We start from the raw sequence: 23575 nt of genomic DNA, 5'->3' as shown, positions 1-23575 counted from the left end.
TATATACATACATATATACGTATACATATATATGTATTTGGTGGGGGGTGGTTCAAGACAGGATTACATCTCTGGCTGTCCTGGAACTCATTTTGTGGATCAGATTGCCCTTGAACTCACAGAAATCCTCTTGCCTCTGCCTCCTGACTGCTGGGATTAAAGGTGTGCGCCACCTTCGCCCAGCTGGTGTACATATATTTTTACTATTTGTTAAAGATGAAAGCAGATGTGCACACCAACAGAGGGTCATGTATGTTTGTTGTACAGTCCAACTCAAAGATAGACTAATTTGATATTCCATGCCAAGAAACAACAGTAGAAAGATGGTAGGTGTTCATTGTATGTCACTAACCTACGATGTTTCTATCAGAGCAGAAAACAATATGTGCAGCAAAAACCACTGCTGCTTATAGCACGCAGTAGCTGCATTCTGAGCCAAGGGGTTGCAGGCAGTCCTGTTTGGTGTTGCTTGGTATGGTGGCATGGCCACACTGCCAGACAACTTGGATTCCTTGAATTTATTTTTGAATGGACTTTGGGCCGTTGTGCATTCAGAAACAATTACTGCTGGTTAGTTTTTCTCTTCCTGGTGTGAGAACACCACTCAGGTTTTGGTGTTGATACACATCACCTGTTAAAGGGTTTATGTCACTGTGTTGAGAAGGGACCTTTCTCCTGGGTTGGGAAGGTCCTTTCTCTTGTGTTGGGAAGGTCCTTTCTCCTGGGTTGGGAAGGTCTTTTCTCCTTTGTTGGGAAGGTCTTTTCTCCTGTGTTAGGAAGGCCCTTTCTCCTGGGTTGGAAAGGCCCTTTCTCCTGGGTTGGGAAGGTCTTTTCTCCTGTGTTGGGAAGGTCTTTTCTCCTTTGTTGGGAAGGTCTTTTCTCCTGTGTTGGGAAGGCCCTTTCTCCTGGGTTGGAAAGGGCCTTTCTCCTGGGTTGGGAAGGTCTTTTCTCCTGTGTTGGGAAGGCCCGTTCTCCTGGGTTGGGAAGGTCTTTTCTCCTGGGTTGGGAAGGTCTTTTCTCCTGGGTTGGGAAGGTCTTTTCTCCTGGGTTGGGAAGGGCCCCTCTCCTTTCCTGGTATGTAATCTAGAGTAGTGTTGGAGACCATTTTCTCAAGAATTTTTCACATAGTAGTTTTAATTTCTCCAGTGCTTTGATTGTGTGTTGTGATGATCGAGGTCCGTGTATCTGTGAGAACCTCAGAAACATGCTCCTATGGATACTGACCATAACCTGCTCCCCGAAGATACGTACAAGGCCATCTCTCTCTGCTGTTAGGTACTTCACACAAGTTTCTGCGCGTCAGAAAATATGTCACGAGCGTTGGGTTTCCAGAAGCTTGTCTGATTTTTCTTAATATCTAGTCCAGCATCATGTAGACTGGGTACTTAACTTTCGTTGTTTGTTTGAGAACAGTTTGTTCTAGCTTTCACTTACCCTGAGCCAAACACTTGGACCTTTTATTCTGGAATAAACTGTGCTAGAAATCCAGAGTGGGGGGTTGGCCCTCGGGTTTCGGAGCTCTCTCTGAAGATCTCTCACCCTGGAGAAAGCTTAGCTTGTTTGCAGAGGAGTTAAATGCTGTGTTTCAGCTGTCTGGTCAGGAGTTGTATCGGTAGAATGGTCTTTAACAGGATAGAAGTTGTTTTGTTCGGTTTTAACTGTAAACAGAGGACCCAGGGTCTGTTCTTACCCTAATGTAGAAGTGATCAGTTCTCAGCTGGGTTCGTAGTGTCCTTAACCTCAGGCCTCAGGAGGCTGAGGCAAGAGAATGTCCAGATTGAGGCCAGTCTGGGCTACGTAAGAACCTGTTCCAGGAAATAATTGGTAATTCTTGATTTTCCCTGCTCAGTTATGGAGCAGTATAAAATTAATCAAAGCAGTAGAAAGTGTGTTTTGTTTCTCGTATTGATGATTGATAATTTTTTTTGGCCTTGCATTAATGTGGGATGTCCTTCTGTATATGTGTTGCTTTTATTGGTTAATGAATAAAGCTGCTTTGGTCTATGGCAGGGCAGAATATAGTCAAGCTGAAAGAGATACAGAGAGAGAGAGTAGGCAGAGTCAAGAATGCCATGTAGCTACCCAAGAGGTAACAAAACCACGAGCCTTGTGGTAAAATACACAGATTAATAGAAATGGGTTAATTTGAGATATAAGGCACCTAAGCCATCGGCCAAACACTGTTGTAATTAATATAGCTTCTGTGTGATTATTTGGGTCTGGATGGCCGGAAATGAAGGAGCAGTCTCCATTCACATTGCATGAAGAAGTGTCGGATGACATTAGCAGTAAGAGCTACTCATGTAGACAGGATGGTGGCACATACCTTTAGCCCCAGCACTCGGAGGCAGAGGCAGGTGGATCTCCATGAGTTCAGAGGCCAGCCTGGTCTACAGAGCGAGTTCTAGGACAGCCAGCGTTGTTAACACAGAGAAACCCTGTCTTGGGGAAAGCGGGGGGAGGGAGTGAATCCCACGTTTAAAAATATATAATCTACCAGTTAATTCAGATCTCTTTGTGAGAGTAGAGTCTTTATTCTGATCACACTTCTCTGCACAAAGGTTTAGAGTAGCCCAAGTAGGAGCAGAGGGAGGACCTCAGGGCTCTGAATATGAGCAATGCGTAACCGTGTTCCCCAAGACCCTTTAACTCTACCAGGAATGCCTCATAAATTAAACATTGAATCAGAGCTAAGGAAGGGTAAAACATGGGCAGAGTGACTCACACGTAGGCAGTAGAGCTGGCATGTGGGGGAAGAAGAAAGAGCTATCAGATCGGTGGTGCGGGAAAGCCCTGGGCTGGCTGCGGGAAAGGACTTGGTCAGTTTGCTCTGTGTGGTGTGTGCAGAGAATAGCAGAGGCTGGATCTAAAAGACGGGTTAGAGTTTTATGAGAGACACCTTGAGTGACAGGGGAAAGGGAACTTTGTTCTCTCCTTTTTGTGTGTGGGAGGTGATTTTGTTTTGATTTTCCTTTTTTTCTTTTCTTTTTTCTTTTTCTTTTCCCCTTATTCTGGTATCTTATTCCCCAGGCTAATCTGAACTCATTAAGTAATCCAGGTTGGCCTTGACTTTGCAACCCTCCTGCCTCTTCCTCTGAGTTCTAGGATTATAGGCAGGAGACACCACTCCCAGCCCCTAAAACCTCCTCCTGTAGCTGTCAGAGGTGAGTGGTGGAACGTGTAGTCTTCCAGAAGGTTCAGCGGTGACAGGTGCTTGCATTCTTGAGCCTTGGGTCTCTGCTGTTTCTTAACCTCAGTGATGCCTGGCTGATAACTCCCTGCCTTTAGCTCTTAGTTCTCTGGAAAGAGAAGGATACTGTAACATTCTGAGAGGGCAGCTTCTCCCTGCGGAGTTGTCTGAAGGAGTGTAATTACCAGCAGACCCGGCTGGTACTACTCTCTAATCTAGGACCAGGGCTAGACGGGAAATGGAAGAACTGGGTGATGTCTTACTGACCTGACTGATGACATCAATACATGCGCGCAGCGAATGCTTTGTTATTATTTCTGGTGTTTTAACTCTATTAGTCTTATGTAAGCTCAGTTCTCGGGGGTTTTCAGGCACATTAAGAAATGATGTTTTCACTGCAGAAAATACCTTTCTTTTGGCAGGTTTTCTGATAAGAGACAATGACTACTGATGAAAGCACCAGTAACAATGGAGAAAACCCGACAGCCACAGTGCTTGAGCAGGGAGAAGATATTACTACCAAAAAAGATAGAGGAGTGCTAAAGGTAAGACGCAGAGGAGTGTGACGAGGGAGCCCTGCCCTGCAGAAGGGAGAGGGAGGGTTTATCCAGCCTTTTTGTGGAGGGGCAGGCTGGCTGGTGTTTTTAACTAAGGCGAAGTAGTAAACCCTACAGCTCAATTCTCGTCTTTCATCTCAGACTGTAAGTGCAGCTGAGGCTATGCTGGGTCACACACATCTTAGGTCCTGGAGAACAGCCCAAGTTACGCTTGATTCCAAGAGACTGCATCCTCTCCTTACTTTAGAGCATGCATGTGGATGGAGTGCTGTCTTAACTACTGTTCTAGTGTACTGAAGCTACCCTGTAGCTGTGCTAAAGAATTTATAGAGGAGAAGCAGAGGACTTAGCTTTATATACAGGTGCTGTTTCTCTGTGTCATGATGTAGGAGAACAGGCTGTATGTTTGAGTCATCTTTCCTATTATTTAAAGCACAGTAAATACTTTCTCATTGTGTGTGTGTTACCTGTTTGTGTGCACGAGTTTTCATTGTGTGTGTGTTACCTGCTTGTGTACACGAGCTTTCGTTGTGTGTGTGTTACCTGCTATGTGCACGAGCTTTCAATGTGTGTGTGTTACATGCTTGTGTGCATGTGTACTTGCCCTCTGTCAGGATATCTTTCTCAGTCACTTCTCCATTTTATTTCCCTGTGAGACAGGGCCTTTCATCACTCCTGGAGGCCACTGTTTTGGTAAGACTGTGTAGCCAGCAAGCCCGTGGGTTGCAGACGCCCTCTGTCATGAATAGGTTTTCCCATCTGCCCTAGGAATCTGAACCTGGGTTCTCCTGCTTGCCCAGCACACACTACCCGTGAACTATCTCCTCAGACTCCTCATAGTTTGTAGTCTGTGTCTCAGCAGCCGTGTTCTGGAGGCATTACCCTTTTAATGATGTGGTTCTGCGGATGGTACTTAGGGCGTCCTGGATGCTAGACAGGAGCATCACCAGCTTTGTATTTTTGAGACAAGGTCTCACTAAGTTGCCCGGGCTGCCCTTGAATTCACACTGTAACCCAGGCAGATCTTGAGCCTGTCATCTTCCTCCCTTAGTCTCCTGAGTAATTGGGATATAAGACTGTGCCAGCAGGGTGGGCCAAGTTCTCCCATTTTACAGGAGAATGAGCTGCAGTCGAGGTGCCGTGACTCGAACACGTTCAGCATTTGCTTGTCCCACGCTGTCGTCACACGTTTCACGTGGTTAATTTTCTCTGATGAGCTTATCTTGCATATTCTTAATGTTCCTGTCATGTGGAAATCCAGCCACTCCTGTGTCGACACTGTCTCTCCTTGCTTATGTGGACGCCTGTCTTCTGTGCTGGTCTCTTGAACTTCATGTGTTCCTGTTGTCTTACCCTCTGCTGTCAGTCCGTGCTGTCTTCTCCTGAGGCTTCCCTCCAGAGCTCGAAGAAACTTCTCAAGACACTGAAGACTTTTCAGGCTGTCCACAGCATCTCCCTTATTTTTTTCAGTGTGCCACATTCAGAGACCTGGCCTGCAGGTCCCTCAGACCCTGTGTATTCTGTAACAGGATCCTGGGTGATTCATAAAAGAGACGTTTATTTTGGCTCCCAGGGCCAGAGCCTGAGAAGTCCAAGAACACGGCACGCCTGCATCTCCTTGTTCACTGTAGAAAGCAGAGGGGCGGGCAGGCAGTCTGGGAGGCACAAACAAGAAGCAGTCATGGTTTTTACAACTTGTGTGGTGAACCCAGTCCTTCCACCGGGAGATCACACAGGCAAGGCATTAATTCCACCTAAAGCTACCTCCCTCTTGAAGTCCTTGTGTCCCAGCACTGGCTCAGTAGCAATCAGATTTCAGCATAGACTTTAGAGAGGACAGATCGCAGTCATGCTTTCTTCAGACCACAGTATCCCTCCACTGGAGGTGCACATTGCTGCCTAGCGTGCTCAGAGCCCGCTAAATAAGCAGACAGTAGACTATAGTCTCCTTTGTCCTAGGGAATAAATCTGAAGACAGCAAGTTTTAGGTTTATTATGAATGTTTGTGGTTTGATGATCTTTAGGTCATAACACAGAACACACAGGCATACCCGCCACCTGCTCCACACACAGAACACACACGCATACCCGCCACCTGCTCCACACACAGAACGCACATGCTTACCCGCCACCTGCTCCACACACAGAACACACGCACATACCCGCCACCTGCTCCGGAGCGATGCTGTCGCATCTGTTTCCATTGCAGCTGGCCTCTGACTCCCACAATGCATCCCACATGCCTGGGGATTCTTAATAGTCCTCAGGTGCAAATCCCCACCCATGCTGTCACTGGGCCCTAGTGTCACATGCAAGTTGGAACTAGAGCTTCTTAAGGATTTCAAATAGGTTTTTTAAAATTACTCTTTTGAATTTTTTTCTTTTAAGGCCTGGAAGAAGCTGTGTGATAGTAGTGCATACATTTACTCCCACAGGGAGGTAGAGGAGGATCTCTGTGAGTTTGAAGCCAGCCTGAACTGCCAAGAAGTTCCAGGACAGCCAAGACAACATAGAGAAACCCTATCTTGAAAAAGCAAACAGAGAGAAAGGCCTGGAAGAACAGTATTGCCTTTTTTCCTTTACAAAATATTTGAGCCTACTGGGCGGTGGTGGTGCATGCCTGTAATCCCAGCGCTCTGGAGGCAGAGACAGGAGAGTTCTATGAGTTCCAGACTAGCCTGGTCTCCAAAGCAAGTTCCAGGACTGCCAGGGCTACTCGGAAAAACCCTGTCTCAAACAAAACAAAACAAAAGATTGGGCATTTGAGCTGAGAAAGTTGAGAAATCTAAGTTCACGGTGTTTATGTGGTGTTTATGTGGGGTGGGGCTGCAGAGACACATCTCCAAGAATTTAAAAGCAAGTAATTATTTAAATGAAAATCAAACTCTTCCCAAAGAGGATGTTATCAGGTGTTAACTGCTTGCTATCTTAGGTACTGCTGAAAATGACCCTGGATGCTTGACAGGCTAAGTTGCACCACCACCCTCCAGGAATGAATTTTCTTTTCCAAGAATTGCATTAGAATAAGAGAAATATTCTGGATTTTACAATGACCAAATATTTTTCATTTTGGAGTTATTCTTTTTCCTTTCTTTCTTTCTTTCTTTTTTTTTTTTAACTAGAAAACAAGTTACTTGGTGTCATCCAAGTCTAGATTTTACAGATTGTTCAAATAATGGAAATGTGACCTGTTACATCAGGGAATAGCAGAATAGAGTCATGATCTGTCTTTAGCAAAGGGGGAAGTAAGTAAGCCAGTCTTTGAAGCTTTGCTGTGGCTGTCTAAGTGGCTGTTGAAGAGGTGTTGCACGCTGTGGCCTATTCAGTTTGTGTACGTTTAGTCTGTCCATCCGTCTGTGTCTTAGGAGATTTTAACATCAGAGTGTGGAGCATTGAGCCAGCCTGCTGAGGCACCTTGTTAATTCTGTTTGGTCTAAGATAAGGTTTCACAGTACGTCCTAGCTGGCCCAGAGCTTACCTTGTAGCCCAGGCTGTCTCCTGCAGTGATCCATTCACCCCTGTGCCTGCCTCGTCATTTTGAGAGAGTGCTGCAGTAGTGGTAATATTGACTGTAACATGAAGGGTTAGGGGAAGACTGTTTTCCAAAAGAGCGGTGAAGAAAGCCTTGAGGAACGAGAGGGAATTGGCCCATCAGTCTGGGCACTATGGAGTAGCCTGTGTGGCCTTTTCATTCTTTTATAAATTAAAAGCTCTACATTTTCCCCTTGTGCTTGTGTTTTCTAGATTGTCAAAAGAGTGGGGTCCAGTGATGAGGCCCCGATGATTGGCGACAGAGTCTACGTCCACTACAAAGGACAGCTGTCAAACGGGAAGAAGTTTGATTCCAGCCATGATAGAAATGAGCCCTTTGTCTTTAGCCTGGGCAAAGGTAAGAGGCAATCTTTGCAATGTTGTTTAGATTTGTTTCTGTTTGTCTTCTGTAGAAGCAGTGAAGCCTATCTCTGGAGAGTGTGGCCCACAGATTCCCCAGGAGTCTCTGAGATCCTTTGGGATCCGTGATATCAGTTCTTTTTGAGACAGTGCAAAGAGGATGTCTTAACAGCCGACATTTGCACTGACTGACTAACACCTTCGGAGGCACAGACCCCTGGTGCCTCGGTGTGAGCGTGGCAGAGCCAGCCAACTCGGCCAGCAGCCACTGGCGCTGCTGCAGTGTGGACGAGCAGCAGGAGCAGAGCCCCTGTGTGCATGCCCATCTTCAGGGAGCCCCTGCACTTGGAGTTGGGAACAGGAGAGCTCCGTGTTTCCGTGAAACCCCAGCTATACGTGAGAGGGCAGACTGTGATTACTCAGACTTAGCAGGCATTTCCTGACAGGGAATGAGGTAGACCTGCCACTCCGAGGAAGACAGCTGACAGTGTTTGTCGCTGCCTTTTCACGTAAAAGGCTTTAAAAATTGCTGTCTGCTGTGTGCTTACAGCTTCCTCAGACATAAGCCTTTTCTGTGAGAGAGCCATGGGTATGAGCGAGGGATTTTCTGCTAGACGGTGAAATTGGTCACCGTTGGAATCTCTTCCTCACTCAGCAGATACATAAGGTCAAGTGTGCACAAGTAGTCCATTCAAAGTACACGCTGGGGCGTGGTGTTGGCACAACACAGTGTGAAAAGACCTTTGATGAGCTCTCAGACCCCGCGTTGCAGATGACCTTTTGACTCCTGTCCACTTTTGACACAGTCACCTGAGAAGTCTGTGACCCCGCTTTTCTACCATTTCCTAGCTCTCTGTGTGGGTTTGTACTTTCCCCACACCTTCAGTCAGAAGTAAACAAATGAATTCATCTTGGCTTAGATTAAATGAAGCACAGTTCACTTTTATGTCACTAGAAATGACAGCTCAGGACTGGGGTGTTCTTCAGTTGTTAGAGTGCTCCCCTGGCGTTTGGTCCTTTGTATAGTAGTACAGGCCCGTGATCCCAGCACTTGGGAGACTGGAGGCAGGAGGATCAGAAGCAGTGTGGTCTCAGTTGACTGTAGAACAAAGAAACACAAGCCAGGCGTACAGACACTCATCCCAGCAGTTGGGAGGTGGCCTAGTTAGGGTTTCTGTTGCTGAAACAGAAACACCATGACCAAAGCAAATTGTGTGTGTGTGTGGGGGGGGGGAGGGTTTATTTGACTTACATTTCCATATTGTAGTCCATCCCTGAAGGTAGCCAGGACAGAAAGTGAAGCAGGGCAGGATCTTGGAAGCAGGAGTTGATGCAGAGACCATGGAGAATGTTGCTTACTGGCTTGCTCTTCATGGCTTGCTCAGCCTGCTTTCTTATAGAACCCAGGACCACCAGCCCAGGGATGCCCCACCCACAGTTGGCTGCACCCTCCCCCGTAGATCACTAAATAAGAAAATGCCCTATAGGCCTGCTTACAGCCTGATGTTATGGAGATATTTTCTTAATTGAGGCTCCCTCCTCTCAGATGACTCTAGCTTTGGTCAAGTTGATATAAAACCGCCCAGCACTGGAGGCGTGTTAAGACTGTCAGTTCAAGGCTGAGTTGGACTTCACAGCAAGACCCTTTCTCAGAAAAAGAGAAAAAAATAAAAAAGATAGCCAGGCTATTTAGATTTTATATTAATATTTTCTAACAGTAGCTACTTCAAGATAAAAACTAATATAAAACCATCTCTGGAGCTCACTGATCCTTCATAGTATTCCTTTCCCAAGGAAATACATAGAGATAGTCCAAAAAGAAGTTCCATACTAATTTGAGGAGTCTAGTTTGATTTTAGTGTTTTGTTTTGTTTTGAGACGTAGTCTTCTCTATGTGCTCTGCCTGTCCCAGAACTCGCTCTGTAGGTCTGCCTGCCTTTGCCTCCTGAGTGCCGGGATTAAAGGCGTGCACCACCACACCCTGCTGGACGTTAGTATTTAAATAGAGCTATTATGAGCCTGACTGTAAAAACTTTATTGAAAAATGCAGGGACAGCAGAGTGCCGCGCTTCTGCACTGCCCACGTGCCCATTGCTCTGTCTGTAGTCTTAGGCTGCCTTTCATCATCTTCACTGATGACTGAATAACTATTATTACTATAGACTGTGGTGTGATGTTGAGATGAAAACAAGGCATGTCACTGCGTGGATCTGCCTGACGTCGTGCACACTTAGGTGTTTATTGTTGTTATTACATCAGAAGATTACTGGCTGGCTTTAAAGTTTTCACTGCAGTCACAATAAAAACTATTGTGATGTCTCGTGTCGTAAGTCTGCTTACCGTGCAGGCATATAAACCTGAAACAATGCTTAGCCAGCCTCTTTGTCCCGGGATGTTGGGAAAGAAACTCTGAACCAGTCTATGAACCGGTTGTTAGCACTGTGAAGTGTGTTACAGGATAGGAGGGGGACAGTTTCCCTTGTGTGTTTATTGTTATTTTGTTTGGGGTGGTGGCATTCAAATTCATTTTCTCAGAAGCATTCTTCCTTGACTGTAAAGTACCAAGTAGAACAAAGCAAGTGTTTTCTTAAAGTTTCCCGTCTATCCACGTCACATTTTGGGGGTCAGAAAAATTAAATGTCCAGTTTCCCCAACGATGTTATTGCTTGAAAGACTTAACATTGTCTATTACTCCCTTGGTAGAAATCACTAAGTGTACAGCTTTTAAATGTCTCCCTGCATTTAAAGTGTGAGTGTGTTTAGAATCTGGGAGCATGAAAGTGCTTTTGTTCAGGTGTGAGGAGACGGAAGTACAAAGAGGTTATGTGTGGTGCTTGTTCACTTGGACACAATGACTCAGCCGTGACTCAGCCCCCGGGTAGTGTTTCTGAAGTTTCATCAGACCTTAGGTGTGAAACAGCCCCGTCCAGGAGAGCCCGCAGCATGTGCGCTGTGCCTGCTCTACACCAGCCGCTCTCCCCAGGGTTTAGGAGAAGCAAGTTGCATGTGCTTGCCTGATGGGTGACGTTAATGTGTGCTTGGAAGGAAGCGTGTGTTATATCATGCTGCTAAGCCTGAAAGACATTTTACACCGGTAAAATACACTTACTAGAAAGGACTGAGTGTGTGCCCAGTGTCAGGAGCTGTTTGTGGTTGAGCACGTGCTCCTTCTGTTTCCGCGGGTCCCTTATTCCTCTGCAGACAGCTCATGTGCGTGCTTTTCCCTGCGGTTCAGAGTGCATGAGCATGTAAGGAAGGTAATCTGAAGTAGTTCACTTTCCCGCTGAGATACTATACCATGCGATCAGATTTTAATATGCTTTTAGGAAATAATGAATTGGACCCTTACCGTGCATCGTATGTAATTAGTAAGTCGATGTGGAATAAAAACCAAAGCCTATGAGCAAAAACTGATACTGCCAGAAGGAAACAAGAAAAGCTTCATGTCATTAGATTTGGCAGTAATGTTGGAACAATACCAACACCAAAAACATAAACACAAAAGTTTTTTTTAAAAAAAAGTGTTTTCTCTTCAGTACGGGATACAGTAACGAAAAGGATCTACGGGATGGAGAGAAGGCTGTCTAGGAAGCAGCTGGTCTGTGGCGCACAGTGAATATGCTCAATACAACAAATAGTCTCAAAAATGGAGGAGCGAAGCCAGAGTCGCACATGCCTGCAATCCAGCCACTCTGGAGTTTGAGGCAGTCTAGTGCCAGGAGAACAGGCATGCAGGTGTCCAGTTGACACGGGAGGGTACCTGGCATCATTTGTCACTAGTATAGCCAAATGCAGGGTGATGAAATTCTTACACATTTGGATGAATGCTGTTTAAGAGAAGGAGGGAAGGGAGCATTGATGAGGATATGGGAGATAGAGGAATCTTTCTCTTCTCTTGGAAGGTAGGATGATGCCACCTTTATAAAAAGACATATCCCAGCACTCATGAGGCAGAGGCAGGTGAATCTCAAAGTTCAAGGCCAGCCTGGTCTACATAGTGAGTACCAGGACAGCCAGGGCTACATAAAAACCTGTCTCAAAAAAACTAAAAAAAGAAAAAGAGGAAGAGAAGAAAGAAGGGGGAAAAGGAGGAGAAGAAAAAGAAGAAAGGGACTGGAGAGACGGCTCAGCAGTTAAAAGCACTGGCTGCTCTTCTAGAGAACCTGGCTTCAATTCTCAGCACCACATGGCAGCTCATAGCTGTCTGTAACTCCAGTTCCAGGAGATCCGATGCCCTCACAAAGACATAGGTGTAGGCAAAACACCAATGCACATAAAATATCAGTAAATAAATCATTAAAAATAGTTTCAAAAAATTAAACACAAAAGACTCACTTATGATGCAGCAGTCCGCTTCTGGATAGGTATCCAGAAGAACTGTGTGAAGGGTCTCATATTTATACACGTTCACAAACGTGACCAAAAGGGCAAGCGTTGGAAGTGTCATCAGCAGGTGACTGGCAGATATTGTGTGCAGCCTGACTTGGTCTAAAGGAGAAGGAAAGTCGGGCACATACCACACCAGTGATCAACCCCAAAGACATGATGCTACACGAAATACTCCACTCACAAAAATGGACACTTTGTGACTCCATTTGTATTAAGTATTTATAGAGTGGCACTTTCCACAACACAGAACAAGTGATTGCTGGTGACTGAGGGCAGGGGGAAACGGGGTGTGTGATCCAGGTATAAAGTTTCAGATGGGCAAATTGAGAGCATTCTGGAGCTGAGTCGCACAGCCTTGTAGGTGTCGTCACACCAAGTGCTCCCAGAAAATGCTTAAGATGAAATAACATGTTTACCACGGTTAAACATGTTTGGAGTCAGCAAGAGGAGTTATGCAGTAAGAATCACTAAAGTAGGCAGTTATTAATAAAGCAGTCTGTATTATAAAGGAAAGTGTCAGGTGAGTAAACTTTAATGCGTTGTTTAAAGTATATAGGGTTTTTGTTTTCTCAGTAGAGCTATCGCTCTCCTGGAGCGCTGTAGTAATAGGGCGGTGGGGCTGCATTCCCAGTACCCCGGCCACCTGCTCGGCTAGCTTATGCCCCAAAATAATTACACAGACACTGTATTCTTTTAAGCATTGCTTGGCCCTTTAGCTCTAGCACTTACAGGCTAATTCTCACATCCCGATCAACCCATCTCTAATAATCTGTGAGAACCGGTCTTACTGGGAAGATTCTAGCCTAGTCCATCCTGGGTTGGAGCTTCATGCCTTGTGTCTGCCCGGGAGCGGGGCATGGCGTCTCTCTGAGGCGTCTGCTCCCGAGAGAGCTGTGGAGTCTCTGAGCTCACTTCCTCTTCCTCCCGGCATTTTGTTCTGTTTACTCCTCCCACCTATCCTCTAACCAATAAAATGGGCCAGGGCAGTGCCTTTATTAGCCAATGACCTTCCTCCATCAGAGCGCACTCTGTAGACCAGGCTGGCCTCAAACTTGGAGGCCTGTCTCTGCTCCCAAGTGCTGAATCAAAGATGTGCTCCACCACCACCCGACTCACATGGGTTTTTTAACCAGAATACACACACACCAGTACAGAAGAAGGAAAAAAATACAGTGCATTGCTCTTGTCCTGGGGTTTGGTGTGCATTTTATTACTTGTGTGTTGTGCAGTTGTGTGTCATGTTCTCGTTGGTGTGCATGTATGCAGAGATGAGATGTCAGCCTTGGGAGCCGTCCATATTGCTTTTGAGTTAGGTCATTGGGACGTAGGGCTCACCCATTCAGCTACACTGGCCGTCCTGTGAGACTTGGGATCTTGTCTCTGTCTCCCAGTACTGGGATTAGGTAGCACACGTCACAAGGCCTGGCTTTTACATGGAGCTGAGGCTGTAAGTCAGAGCCTCATACTTGATGCATTGAGCTATTTGTCAGCCTCTGTCTTTAAAGTCATGTTTCCAGTGTCTGTGTAGGTATAAGAGATATAAATGTATAGTATTTGATACTTTGTTGCAGTGGGCTAGAACTCCTAGAATTGATACATTGTGTTTGGGGTAGTAAAACTGAGGTCCATATCAAATATAAAAATATATTTTCTAGATGATGATGATGATGATGATGATGATTATTAGTTTTTCAAGACAGGGTTTCTCTCTAGCTTTGGAGCCTGTCCTGGAACTAGCTCTTGTAGACCAGGCTAGCCTCAAACTCAAAGAAATCTGCCTGCCTTTGCCTCCCAAGTCCTGAGATTAAAGGCATGTGCCCCCACCACCCAGCTTATTTTTGGCATAGTCTGTCCGCAAGCTAAAGACCCTGAAGATGAAGAGTCTTTGAAATGTTCGTCTGTCTGGCCCAGTGGTTCTCCTACGAACTGCACTCAAGGGAATGTGGTCGGCCGTGCTTAACTAGGTCCAGATTAGATTTTGCTCTAGTCGTTTGCAGATACCCTGAGTGATATGACTGGATCCCGCCGAGCAGAGCGGTGATCCCCACACTGTGCCCACGAGTGACCTGGACATTGGTCCTCTCCAGTCACAGACTACCAGGAGCACCCTGCAATTGAACAGTCTGGGCTCTGTCCTCTCCAGAGAGAATGTACATAGTGAGCTCCATGGAGCGTCGGAGGATGCATGTAGAAAGGACGTCGGTAGGGTATGGGGGACTTCTGAACAAGCAGGACAGTGAGGATGCAGGGTGATCCTCCTCTTGAGAATGAAGATTTCTGCCTGGAGCAGACAGAATGGGACTAGGGCGGCCCATGTAAGATGCAACAGTCGCCTGTATCAGCCAGGAGAGGGGGCTGTTTGGTATTTTGTAGGATGCACAGCGACCTTCTTTTTTATCCAAGCTTAGCTAGATTTTTAAGTGTTCTTGTTTTGTCTGGGTTTGTGATGGTTATACAGTGACCTCGTCTGATGCTGGTGTTTTATAAGCTTGTTTCTGTTCAGTGGGAGAACAGCTTGGCCTTGATGTGAGCCCCAGGCCATCCTCTGACAACAGAGGCCTAACTGCACGTGTCTAAGCACTGGCAGATGCCAAGGACTACATTTTTAATTTAAATCTAACTGTGTACTTTTTCCAAGTATCTTGTTTCATTAGATATAATGAAGAGAAACTTGTAGGATACTCTAGAAAGATTTGTTACAAGAAATTCTAAAAGCATCCTTGAATGAGAGGTGGATAAAAGAGTTAAAGTAAGTCACCCTCAGAACACTTCACCAGAAGAACCTACATACTGATTGCCTGTATCGTTCAGCTCTTGTTCCATATCAAGGTAACATTGCTATAACCTAGAATGGCCATACTCACAGACGAAGCCTTGGCCACTAACACACTATGAATTACGAGGTTGTCCATGTTTTATAAAATGAGTTATGTATGTGTTTGCATGATTCTTCACTTAAGAGTTTACTGACATACCAACCGATCTGGATCATATCAGCTACAGGCTTTCACTGTACAAAGGAAGCCATGTGGAGTTAGTGATGTGGGATTCCCCTCTGTATGCTGTAATTACCATTACTGTATAAAGAAAACTGTCTTGGGCCTGCACAGGGAATAGAGGTAGGTGGAGAAAACTAAACTGAATGCTGGGAGGAAGAAGGCTATGTAGCCCCGCTGGAGACAGACACCAGAACTTTAGCCCATAAGCCACAGCCACGTGGCGATACACAGATTAATAGAGATGGGTTAAATTAAGATTTAAGAGTTAGCCAAGGGCTAGAGAGGTGGCTCAGAGGTTAAGAGCACTGGCTGTTCTTAACAGCCTGAGTTCAAATCCCAGCAACCACATGGTGGCTCACAACCATCTGTAATGAAATCTGGTGCCCTCTACTGGCCTATAGGATATATGTAGGCAGAATACTCTATACATAATAAATAAATCTTAAAAAAAAAAGAGAGTTAGCCAATAAGAAACTAGAGCTAATGGGCCAAGAAGTGACTTAATGAATACAGTTTCTGTGTGATTATTTCAGTTTTGGGCGGTTTTGGGCAGCCGGGACGAGCAAGCGGCCTCTCCACAACAGTTAGAGTCAGGACTGCTCAGTGGTCGTCGACGGAACGACACACGTTACAAAAGATGGGCTGCTCTGCTTACTAAAGGGCATGTGTTCAGACATCTTTGAGAAAAGAACTTTTATTATATGAACTATGTCGAGAAGACTGCAGAGCCAAAGAACAAACCCTCCCAGTTTTAAGACTAGGCATGTAACGATGCAATACACAAGCAAAGATTATGTCTATGATTTAAAGGACATCGACAGTTCCCTGGGTTGCCAGGATTTCAGAGGTTTTCTTGGTATTGCTTTTCAGAAGCCAGGTCGGGGAAGTGGTGTGGTGTGCACACCTGCAGATCCAGCACTGGGGAGGCGGAGGTAGGACCGTGAGAATTCAGGGCTGTCCCTGGTGACGAAGGAGTTGGAGGTCAGCCTTGAGGACATGACAACAGTGACAACTCAAGTATCTTGGTGTGGCGATACCTAGTGCACTGCAGAGTTCCTAGAGGAGAGGAGGGAGGCGCGAGCTTTCACATTGCTGTCCCTAGCGGGCCCCTTGCCTTCAGCAGACACATAGTAGTGCACCCCACAATAAACACGTTTGCCCCATGGGCTCTGGAGAGATGGCTCAGTGTGAGGTGTCTGTCCTCAGATTATTAGGATTGTGGATATTTGTTCTGTTGCTGTTCTAAAGGTGTCAGCGGTGAAGTGGAAACACAGTGTTTGAAGAGTGTCAGAAAAGCAGCCTCAGTCCCAGGCTTTCAATCCCTCCCAGTGATTCCAGGCCACTCTCAGAACTGAGTGGGCGCACAGATACACTGAGATAGCCATTTTGTAAAGGCTCTTGGGTATTAGTTGTTACCAATTGAACTTTACCTAGGAATTTACATGCTAGATACACTTGCATAAAGTATCTAAACATATATCCTCATTACAAGATTGTTGGTAATACATTTTTCGATAGGAGATTGTAGTACTGTATAGCTATTAAGAGTGAGGTGGGCAGGGTGGTGATGGCACACGCCTTTAATCCCAGCACTCGGGAGGCAGAAGTTCGAAGCCAGCCTGGTCTACAAGAGCTAGTTCTAAGACAGGCTCCAAAGCTACAGAGGAACCTTGTCTCAGAGAAAAAAAGAAGAATGAGGTGGGAGCTGGGTGGTGGCACATGACTTAATGCCAGTACTGGGGAGGCAGAGATGGGCAGATCTTTGAATTCGAAGCTGGCCTTGTCTACAAGGCAAGTTCCAGTACAGCCATGACTATACAGAAATCCTGTCTCAAAAAACCATAATAAATAAATATAGAAATAAGGAGGACTGGTGAGATGGTGCGTGCTTCAGAGCCCCATGACCGAGTTAGGCCCCAGGACCCATGATGAAGAAGAGCACTATTTCCTACCAGTTCTCACGACTTCGTGTGCACACACATAAGGAGTGTGATAGATAGGGAGAGTGTCATTGCTGTGACCCAGCACTTAGAAGCTGAGCCAACCTGAGCCGTGTAATAAGACCCTGTCTCAAAAGCCAAGAGAGAGGGATTTGTTTGTGGCGGTGGTTGTGATGCAGCGGCTTCCCTTTATTAGACTGTACCGTACACCCGGCACCGTGTCAGGAGCCTAAACGCTTCTATTTCATCTTCAGAAAGCTACATTCTGGGTGCTGTTATTTAAGGTTTTAGGGTCAGGGAACAGATTAAACTTACACATAAGTTTTCAAAGCTACTAAGGGGCAGACCTGGGGTTGGGCTCTAGCACTCTTAATCCTAAAATGTGTGTCCTCCCTCTGGGAATAAAGAAAGAAGATGAAGTTGTTAAATAAAAAGTTCAGAGTTGAATGTTAAACTGAAGTCTGGACTAGTAATAGCAAATGCTTTCTCTCTACCTGCTTTCGTACATACAGGGTCCTTGATCCTCATGTACCAGGTCCAGTTCTCTGTCACTCCACTTGTCCTACTTTAAAGGCTTAAGTGTTTTTATTAATTTTTAAAATACAATTGTGTGTGTGTGTGCGCGCGCGCAGGTCAGAGAGCAGTCTTGCCAGAATCAGTTCATTCATCTTAACACTTGAGTCCCAGGAATCAAAACCAGGTCAGCAAGCTTGTCAACAAGTAGTTTGCCAAGTGAGACATCGTTCTAGCCCAAATGTTAAAGGTTTTAATTGATGATAATCGTCTCAAGTGTGTTTTGTTTTTGCTTAAATTCTCTGTTGTTTCCCAAATGGTTGGAGACTGCTTACAATGAGATATTGTTTGTGTATTATGTGCATTGATGTTTTGTCTGCACATATGTCTGTGAGGATGTGGGCTCCCCTGGAACTGCAGTTACAGACACTTGTATGCTACCATGTGGGTGATGGGAATTGAACCTGGGTCTTGTGGAAGAGCAGCCAGTGCTCTAACCACTGAACCCTCTTTCCTGCCCCACAAGGAAGCCTAGTGAATGCTGCATATGATAAGAGCTGTGTGTATTACCCGAGGGCATGCCTCTCATCCCAGCATCCTCCTCGAGACAGGCAATCAGCAGGAGAACTGGGAGTTCTAGCCTAGTTGGTGCTACACCATAAGGCTGACTCAGAAAAAGACAGTACCCAGATATCGTGACACAGCACTGGGGAAGTAGAGGCAGGCAGATCTGTGAGTTTTTGGACAGCCAGGCCTACGCAGAGCAACCCTGTCTTGAAACCAAAATCCAAAGCAAACACCCTAACAAGAGCTTGTAAATACTGACAGCGCACAGGTAGCCTGCTGCAGTCCTGCAGTCGAGCAGTAAAGCCAAGGTTCTGGAACCGGCAGGGAAGGAAACATCCAGATTTTATAGTTCTTGTGATTTGACAGATTGATTTGACCTTTGTTTGAAGCAACCTGTTTTCTTGCTTTCTTTTAGGCCAGGTTATCAAAGCCTGGGACATTGGCGTGTCTACCATGAAGAAAGGAGAGGTCTGCCACTTGGTGTGTAAACCAGAATACGCCTACGGCTCTGCGGGCAGTCTCCCGAAAATCCCCCCGAATGCGACCCTCTTTTTCGAGGCAAGTGTGTGTGTCGTCGCCCGCCTTGCCGGCGTGTAGTGAGCTGTCTGCAGCAGTGGGAGAGGAGCTGAGTTTGCGCTGAGAACCCGCTCTGGCTTATTTATTTTCCAGCTTGGCTTCTTGAATTGTTTCCCCCACACCCAGGGGATGTGCCTGTGCTTTCTTAGCCGTGTGTCTCATGTGTCTCTGGCACTAAGTGGGCATATCCAAACAAACAAAAGACGCAGATTTAGAAATACAAGCTCTGGTCAGCAGGGGAAGTAAGACATGCTCACAACTGACAGGCTGGAAACGGTGATGATAAACGCGTTAAGATGGTAAATTGTGAAGGCTCACGACTGTCCGCTCATCTTCATCAGGAGCACTAAGTGCTAGGGTATTGTTCAGCCTGTGTTGAATTAGTTGCACATAATTGGTAAAACTTGATTGTAATCTAGCAAGGTGAAAGTGCGTCTTCAGTCAGCCGAAGGCCAGATTCTTAGTTTCCTGTTTTAGGATGAAAACTTCATAAATCAGGCGTGGAAACTGGTAGCGTCCGAGTCAGACAAAGCTGTTCTTCGCCGGCACCTTGTAGCCCTGGCCTTCTGCCCACGAGGCCGCTATCCTAGTATTTCCTGTCCGCCTTTGCTCTGCAGCCTCACAGGATGCAGTTCTAGACGTTGTCATTCCGCGGAGCCGTTTCCAAGTGGTGCAGAGTGCATTGTTTGCCTTCTCTGCTTTCCTCTCCCTGAGCCATAAAGATAAAGATGGAGTTTAGAGTCTCATAAAATAACTGGTAAGCTGACTGACATTTCTGTTCTAGATTGAACTTCTTGATTTCAAAGGAGAGGACTTGTTTGAGGATTCAGGCATCATCCGTAGAATCAAGCGGAAAGGAGAAGGCTACTCCAACCCAAATGAAGGGGCGACGGTGGAGGGTGAGTCCTGCTCCGGGAGCCAGTCCTCCGTGGTGTGAGCAAAGTGCAGTGACCCGGAAAATCTGTGGGCTGCAAACACGGCTCAGCAGTTATGAGAGTTTGCTCTTTCTTAGAGATCTGTGTTTGGTTCCCAGACCTGTATCTGCCAGGGCCCCAGTTCCAGAGAATCCAGCACCTTCTTCTGCTCTCCAGGGTGTACACATATACGATATAAAAAAATTAATAAAGTAATTAGTGCGTTGAATATATATCTCAAGAACAGTTTTAGATTCAGCATTCATCTAAAAGCTTCATTTGTTAAATACTAATTTAATGTGCATTCCAAACATCTGTCAGCATCTATAAACTCAAATACATATACAATAGTCCTGTCTACCAAATAATTCTCAGTCCCTAGATCCCTGGAGGGCATTTTTCTCTGTCTTTCTCACAGTAACTTAGAAGGTGAGATTTATTATCCCCAAGTGAGGAAAATTACTTCCGTGATGTCATATAAATGGCCCAAGATTGCAGAGCTGCTGAGCAGAGCGGTGGAGTTGGGCAGCTGTGTTCGTTCTGTGTGGGGTGGCCTGGGATCAAGTGCTGTTTTCCAGTTGCCAAGCCAACCTGGAGCTATTTTCATATCTTCCTCTGAAGACTAGGAAACGGAGTCCCTCCCCGAGCACACCATGCACTGGTTGCCCCTACTTACATCAGTCCTCGCCCACCTGCCTGAACTCAGACAGGGTTTTCCTTCTTTGCTTGTTACTTGCAGCATCTGCTGTGTGTCTGACACGCACTGGGCAGTCCATAAAACCTTCTGCACTGAGCTGATGTCTTCAAAAGGGAGTCGTGAGAAAGACGCGCTTCTGGAAGAAACCAAGTCACTAAACAGGGACATTTAGAAAAGGCCCATTCAGAGGAGAGTCTACCTAAAACAACTAGAATAACCAAGGCTTTAATTTCAGCATGTACATACTGTTTAGACTCATATTTCATTACACAAGTCTAACAATTAAATCAGGTTTAGTATTTTCTCTCTTTCTTTGTTTGTTGTTTTTGGATTTTGGTTTTCCGAGGCAGGGTTTTTTTTTTTTTTTTTTTTTTTTTTTGTAGCCCTAGCTGTCCTGGAGCTCACTATTTAAACCAGGCTGACCTTGAACTTGATCAGCCTGCCTCTGCATCCCAAACGCTGGGATTAAAGGTGAACACTCCCATGCCCAGCTTCATAATGTTTTGGTGGTGGGTTTTTTGTTTTGTTTATTGTTATTGCTTTTTTATTTATTTTGGTTTCTTGAGACAAGGTTTCTCTGTGTAACAGTCCTAGCTGTCTTGGAGCTAGCTCTGTAGACCATGCTGGCTTCAAACTCAGAGATCCAACTGCCTCTGCCTCCCAAGTGCTGGGATGAAAGGCGTGCACCACCACTACTTGGCTTCATAATGTGTTTTTAACTGGGAGGTATGGCAACTAAATTAAAAAGAACAGTTTTCCTGAATTATAGCAGTACAAAACTACTTGTACTTGTAGAGGTGGCCTTGGAGCAGGTGAGACTAAACCTTGATTTGGGTGTTCAGTAGAAATCATATTTTTAACTTTGTTTGGAAAAAAATTTAGATTTAGAGGAAATTCGCAGGCTGTTTCAGACTGTTCTTCTCCAGGTAGTAAGATCATACACATCCGCAGGGCATTTGTCACGAGCAGGGATTTCGCTTCCCACACCCACTACCTCACTAACTCTTTTCTAGTTTTGTAGTCCAGTCTCAGATTCAGAATATGGACTTGTATTTAGCTTTCATGGCTTTATTCCCTTGCAATAAATTTATCTTCCATCTTCATTTCCTATGGCTGACACTTTTGAATACAATTTTCCATTTGATAGACTGACTATCTCCCAGTTTAGGTTTGCAGTAAGTAGATTGAGGTTTGGAAGTTACTGTGTGGGTGATGCTGTGCCCTTTGAGTTCATCTTCAAGAGTCTGTGGTGTCCTGGCTCGTGGTGATTTCTGGGCTAGGGTAGCGGCCCCCGTGCCTCTCTTCTGTCCACTAGGCCTTTGTAAGGGCTGTCTCCTGTTAGAGCCTCCTTTACACCTCACACCAGTAGTGGTTTCTTCTCTGTTTGCTCATCTGGAACTTCTCTTTTCAGTAGATTCACAGTGTGTTCACACACGCAGTCCTAGACTACACATCACATCGCTTCTGAATTGTCACATGATACCTAAGACTTCCGCGGTGTAGTGGGGCTGTCGGGCATAGGGTACGCGTAGGCTTTGGAGGTTGTGGATTAGATACAGTGGGGCTGTCAGACATAGGATACGCGTAGGCATGGGGCCCTGTGTTCTTTTCTTATCCTTTGTACTATATTTACAGAATGTTTTGCTTCCTTTAACTAGATTTGTGGAAAGGAACCCTTGACTCCGTTCATTTCCTACACCGCATCCTTGGTCACTTTGTCTCTAGGAACAGTGGTGACTTCAGTCTGTATCTTTGCCGTAGCGGCAGGCTTTGCTTTTGAGGGGTGCATGGGCTAGATGGAACGCTGGTAAATCATCACCATCTGCTGCTTTGTAGCTTTGTGGAACTTATTTTTTCTCAAGATCTGCTTTCCACTCTTACCAAAATTCTCATTGTTATAAATCAGTCATAGGTTCTGTTCTTCTGTGCCTTTTCTTACCAAGTAAAATTGCTGTCTTGTCATGTTTATCCAGTGTCGTCCTTGTCCATTGTAAAGAAAAGTCACCGTATTCTGAGTGCTCTGCCTGTTGTGGTTGTAACGACCGATGCTTCGGTCATCACACGAGCGCGGTTGCCAGTGTGACCACGCTGCCACCCCTAAGCTTAGACGATCCGACTGTCCTGAAGTGTGCTCCGAGGAGCTCCCAGCTCTGTCCCATCTCCCTCTCTTTGGGGTTTCTGATTTCTGGTGTTGGTGACGGGCTCCTTTGCCTATGCTTTCAGCTGCAGACAGTGACGGTGTTTCCAGATGCTCAGTTCCAACTGCGATCTTCAGGGTTCTGCTGTGGGAGAATTGCCTTTCCCTTCCCTCTCACCTCCTTACGCAATAGAATGATAGGTGGAAGAGTGAGCATGAGGGAGTTGTTTGCTGTTGTTTGTTGTTGTTGTTGTTTTGTTTTTTAAGTAAGGGTTTCCTGTAGCTTTGGCGCCTGTCCTGGAATTAGCTCTTGTAGACCAGACGGGCCTCGAACTCACAGAGATCCTCCTGCCTCTGCCTCCTGAGTGCTGGGATTAAAGACATATGCCACCATTGTCCGGCTGGGAGTTACTTTTAAAAAGAGAAGCTCCTAGCAGTACATACCTTTAAACCCAGGCTGGAGGATCTTATGGATTCAAGGTCAGCCTAGTCTACTAGTGAGTTCCTGGATAGCCAGAGCTACATAGTGAGAACATGTCTCAAAAAAATTTTTTAAAAAAGGGAGGAATCGGAAATTCAAGTTTATGAAATATATACAATGCCAGGTATGGTGGCGCACATCTTTAATCCCAGCACTCAGGAGGCAGAAGCAGATATCTATGAATTTGAGGCCATCCTGATCTACATAGTGAGTTCCAGGACAATCAGGGCTACACAGTGAAACCCTGTCTCAAAACAAAGCAACAACAACAAAAATGAAATATATAAAGTAAATGGACTTAGACTGGTGGAAACTGAATTCTGCAAGTCCAACCCAAAGCAGGTGTTGAGAAGACCTCTGTAGAGGTACATACCGTTCTTCTCAACAAGCTCGGGCAGAACTCCAAGCTCTCCCAATCAGCTGGTTCACGGGAGCCAAAACAGGCTATGGGGCAATCATCATTGCTATAAAGCAGTATGGGGCAGCTGCACCAGCAAGCCTCTACTATAGTAACTCAGCCTTGGCTCGGCCCATTAAAATGAAAATCTCAAAGAGACTGGCAGAGGCAAATATTTTTTTAAGCTCCCAGGTGACTGTAGTTTGCAGCCAAGGACTGAACTAACTGCCTGAGGATCTGTCGCTGTGACTTCTGACTGCAGTAAGGGACTAGCCTCCAGGAGACTCCAGGTGTTAGGCTTGGACTGCAGAACAGGGATGTAGGGAG

General features: G+C 45.7%; 1 protein-coding gene across 1 annotated transcript in view; it reads left to right on the top strand.

The window, feature by feature from the left end:
• Positions 1–23575, top strand: part of Fkbp5 (FKBP prolyl isomerase 5) — an 81754-nt gene that overhangs the window by 32698 nt on the left and 25481 nt on the right. Inside the window, exons 2-5 of the mRNA XM_041635093.1 lie at positions 3613–3735; positions 7492–7636; positions 18462–18604; positions 19407–19521. Coding sequence (XP_041491027.1) covers positions 3631–3735; positions 7492–7636; positions 18462–18604; positions 19407–19521 — 508 coding nt within the window. The 5' untranslated portion in view covers positions 3613–3630. The remainder of the gene's footprint in view (positions 1–3612; positions 3736–7491; positions 7637–18461; positions 18605–19406; positions 19522–23575) is intronic.

The sequence above is a fragment of the Microtus oregoni genome, unplaced genomic scaffold, assembly GCF_018167655.1.
Source record: "Microtus oregoni isolate MIOR12 unplaced genomic scaffold, Mior012 000046F_ref0000063, whole genome shotgun sequence".
NCBI lineage: Eukaryota > Metazoa > Chordata > Mammalia > Rodentia > Cricetidae > Microtus > Microtus oregoni.
The sequence above is the reverse complement of the archived record's forward strand: the minus strand, read 5'-3'. Positions and strand labels throughout refer to the sequence as shown.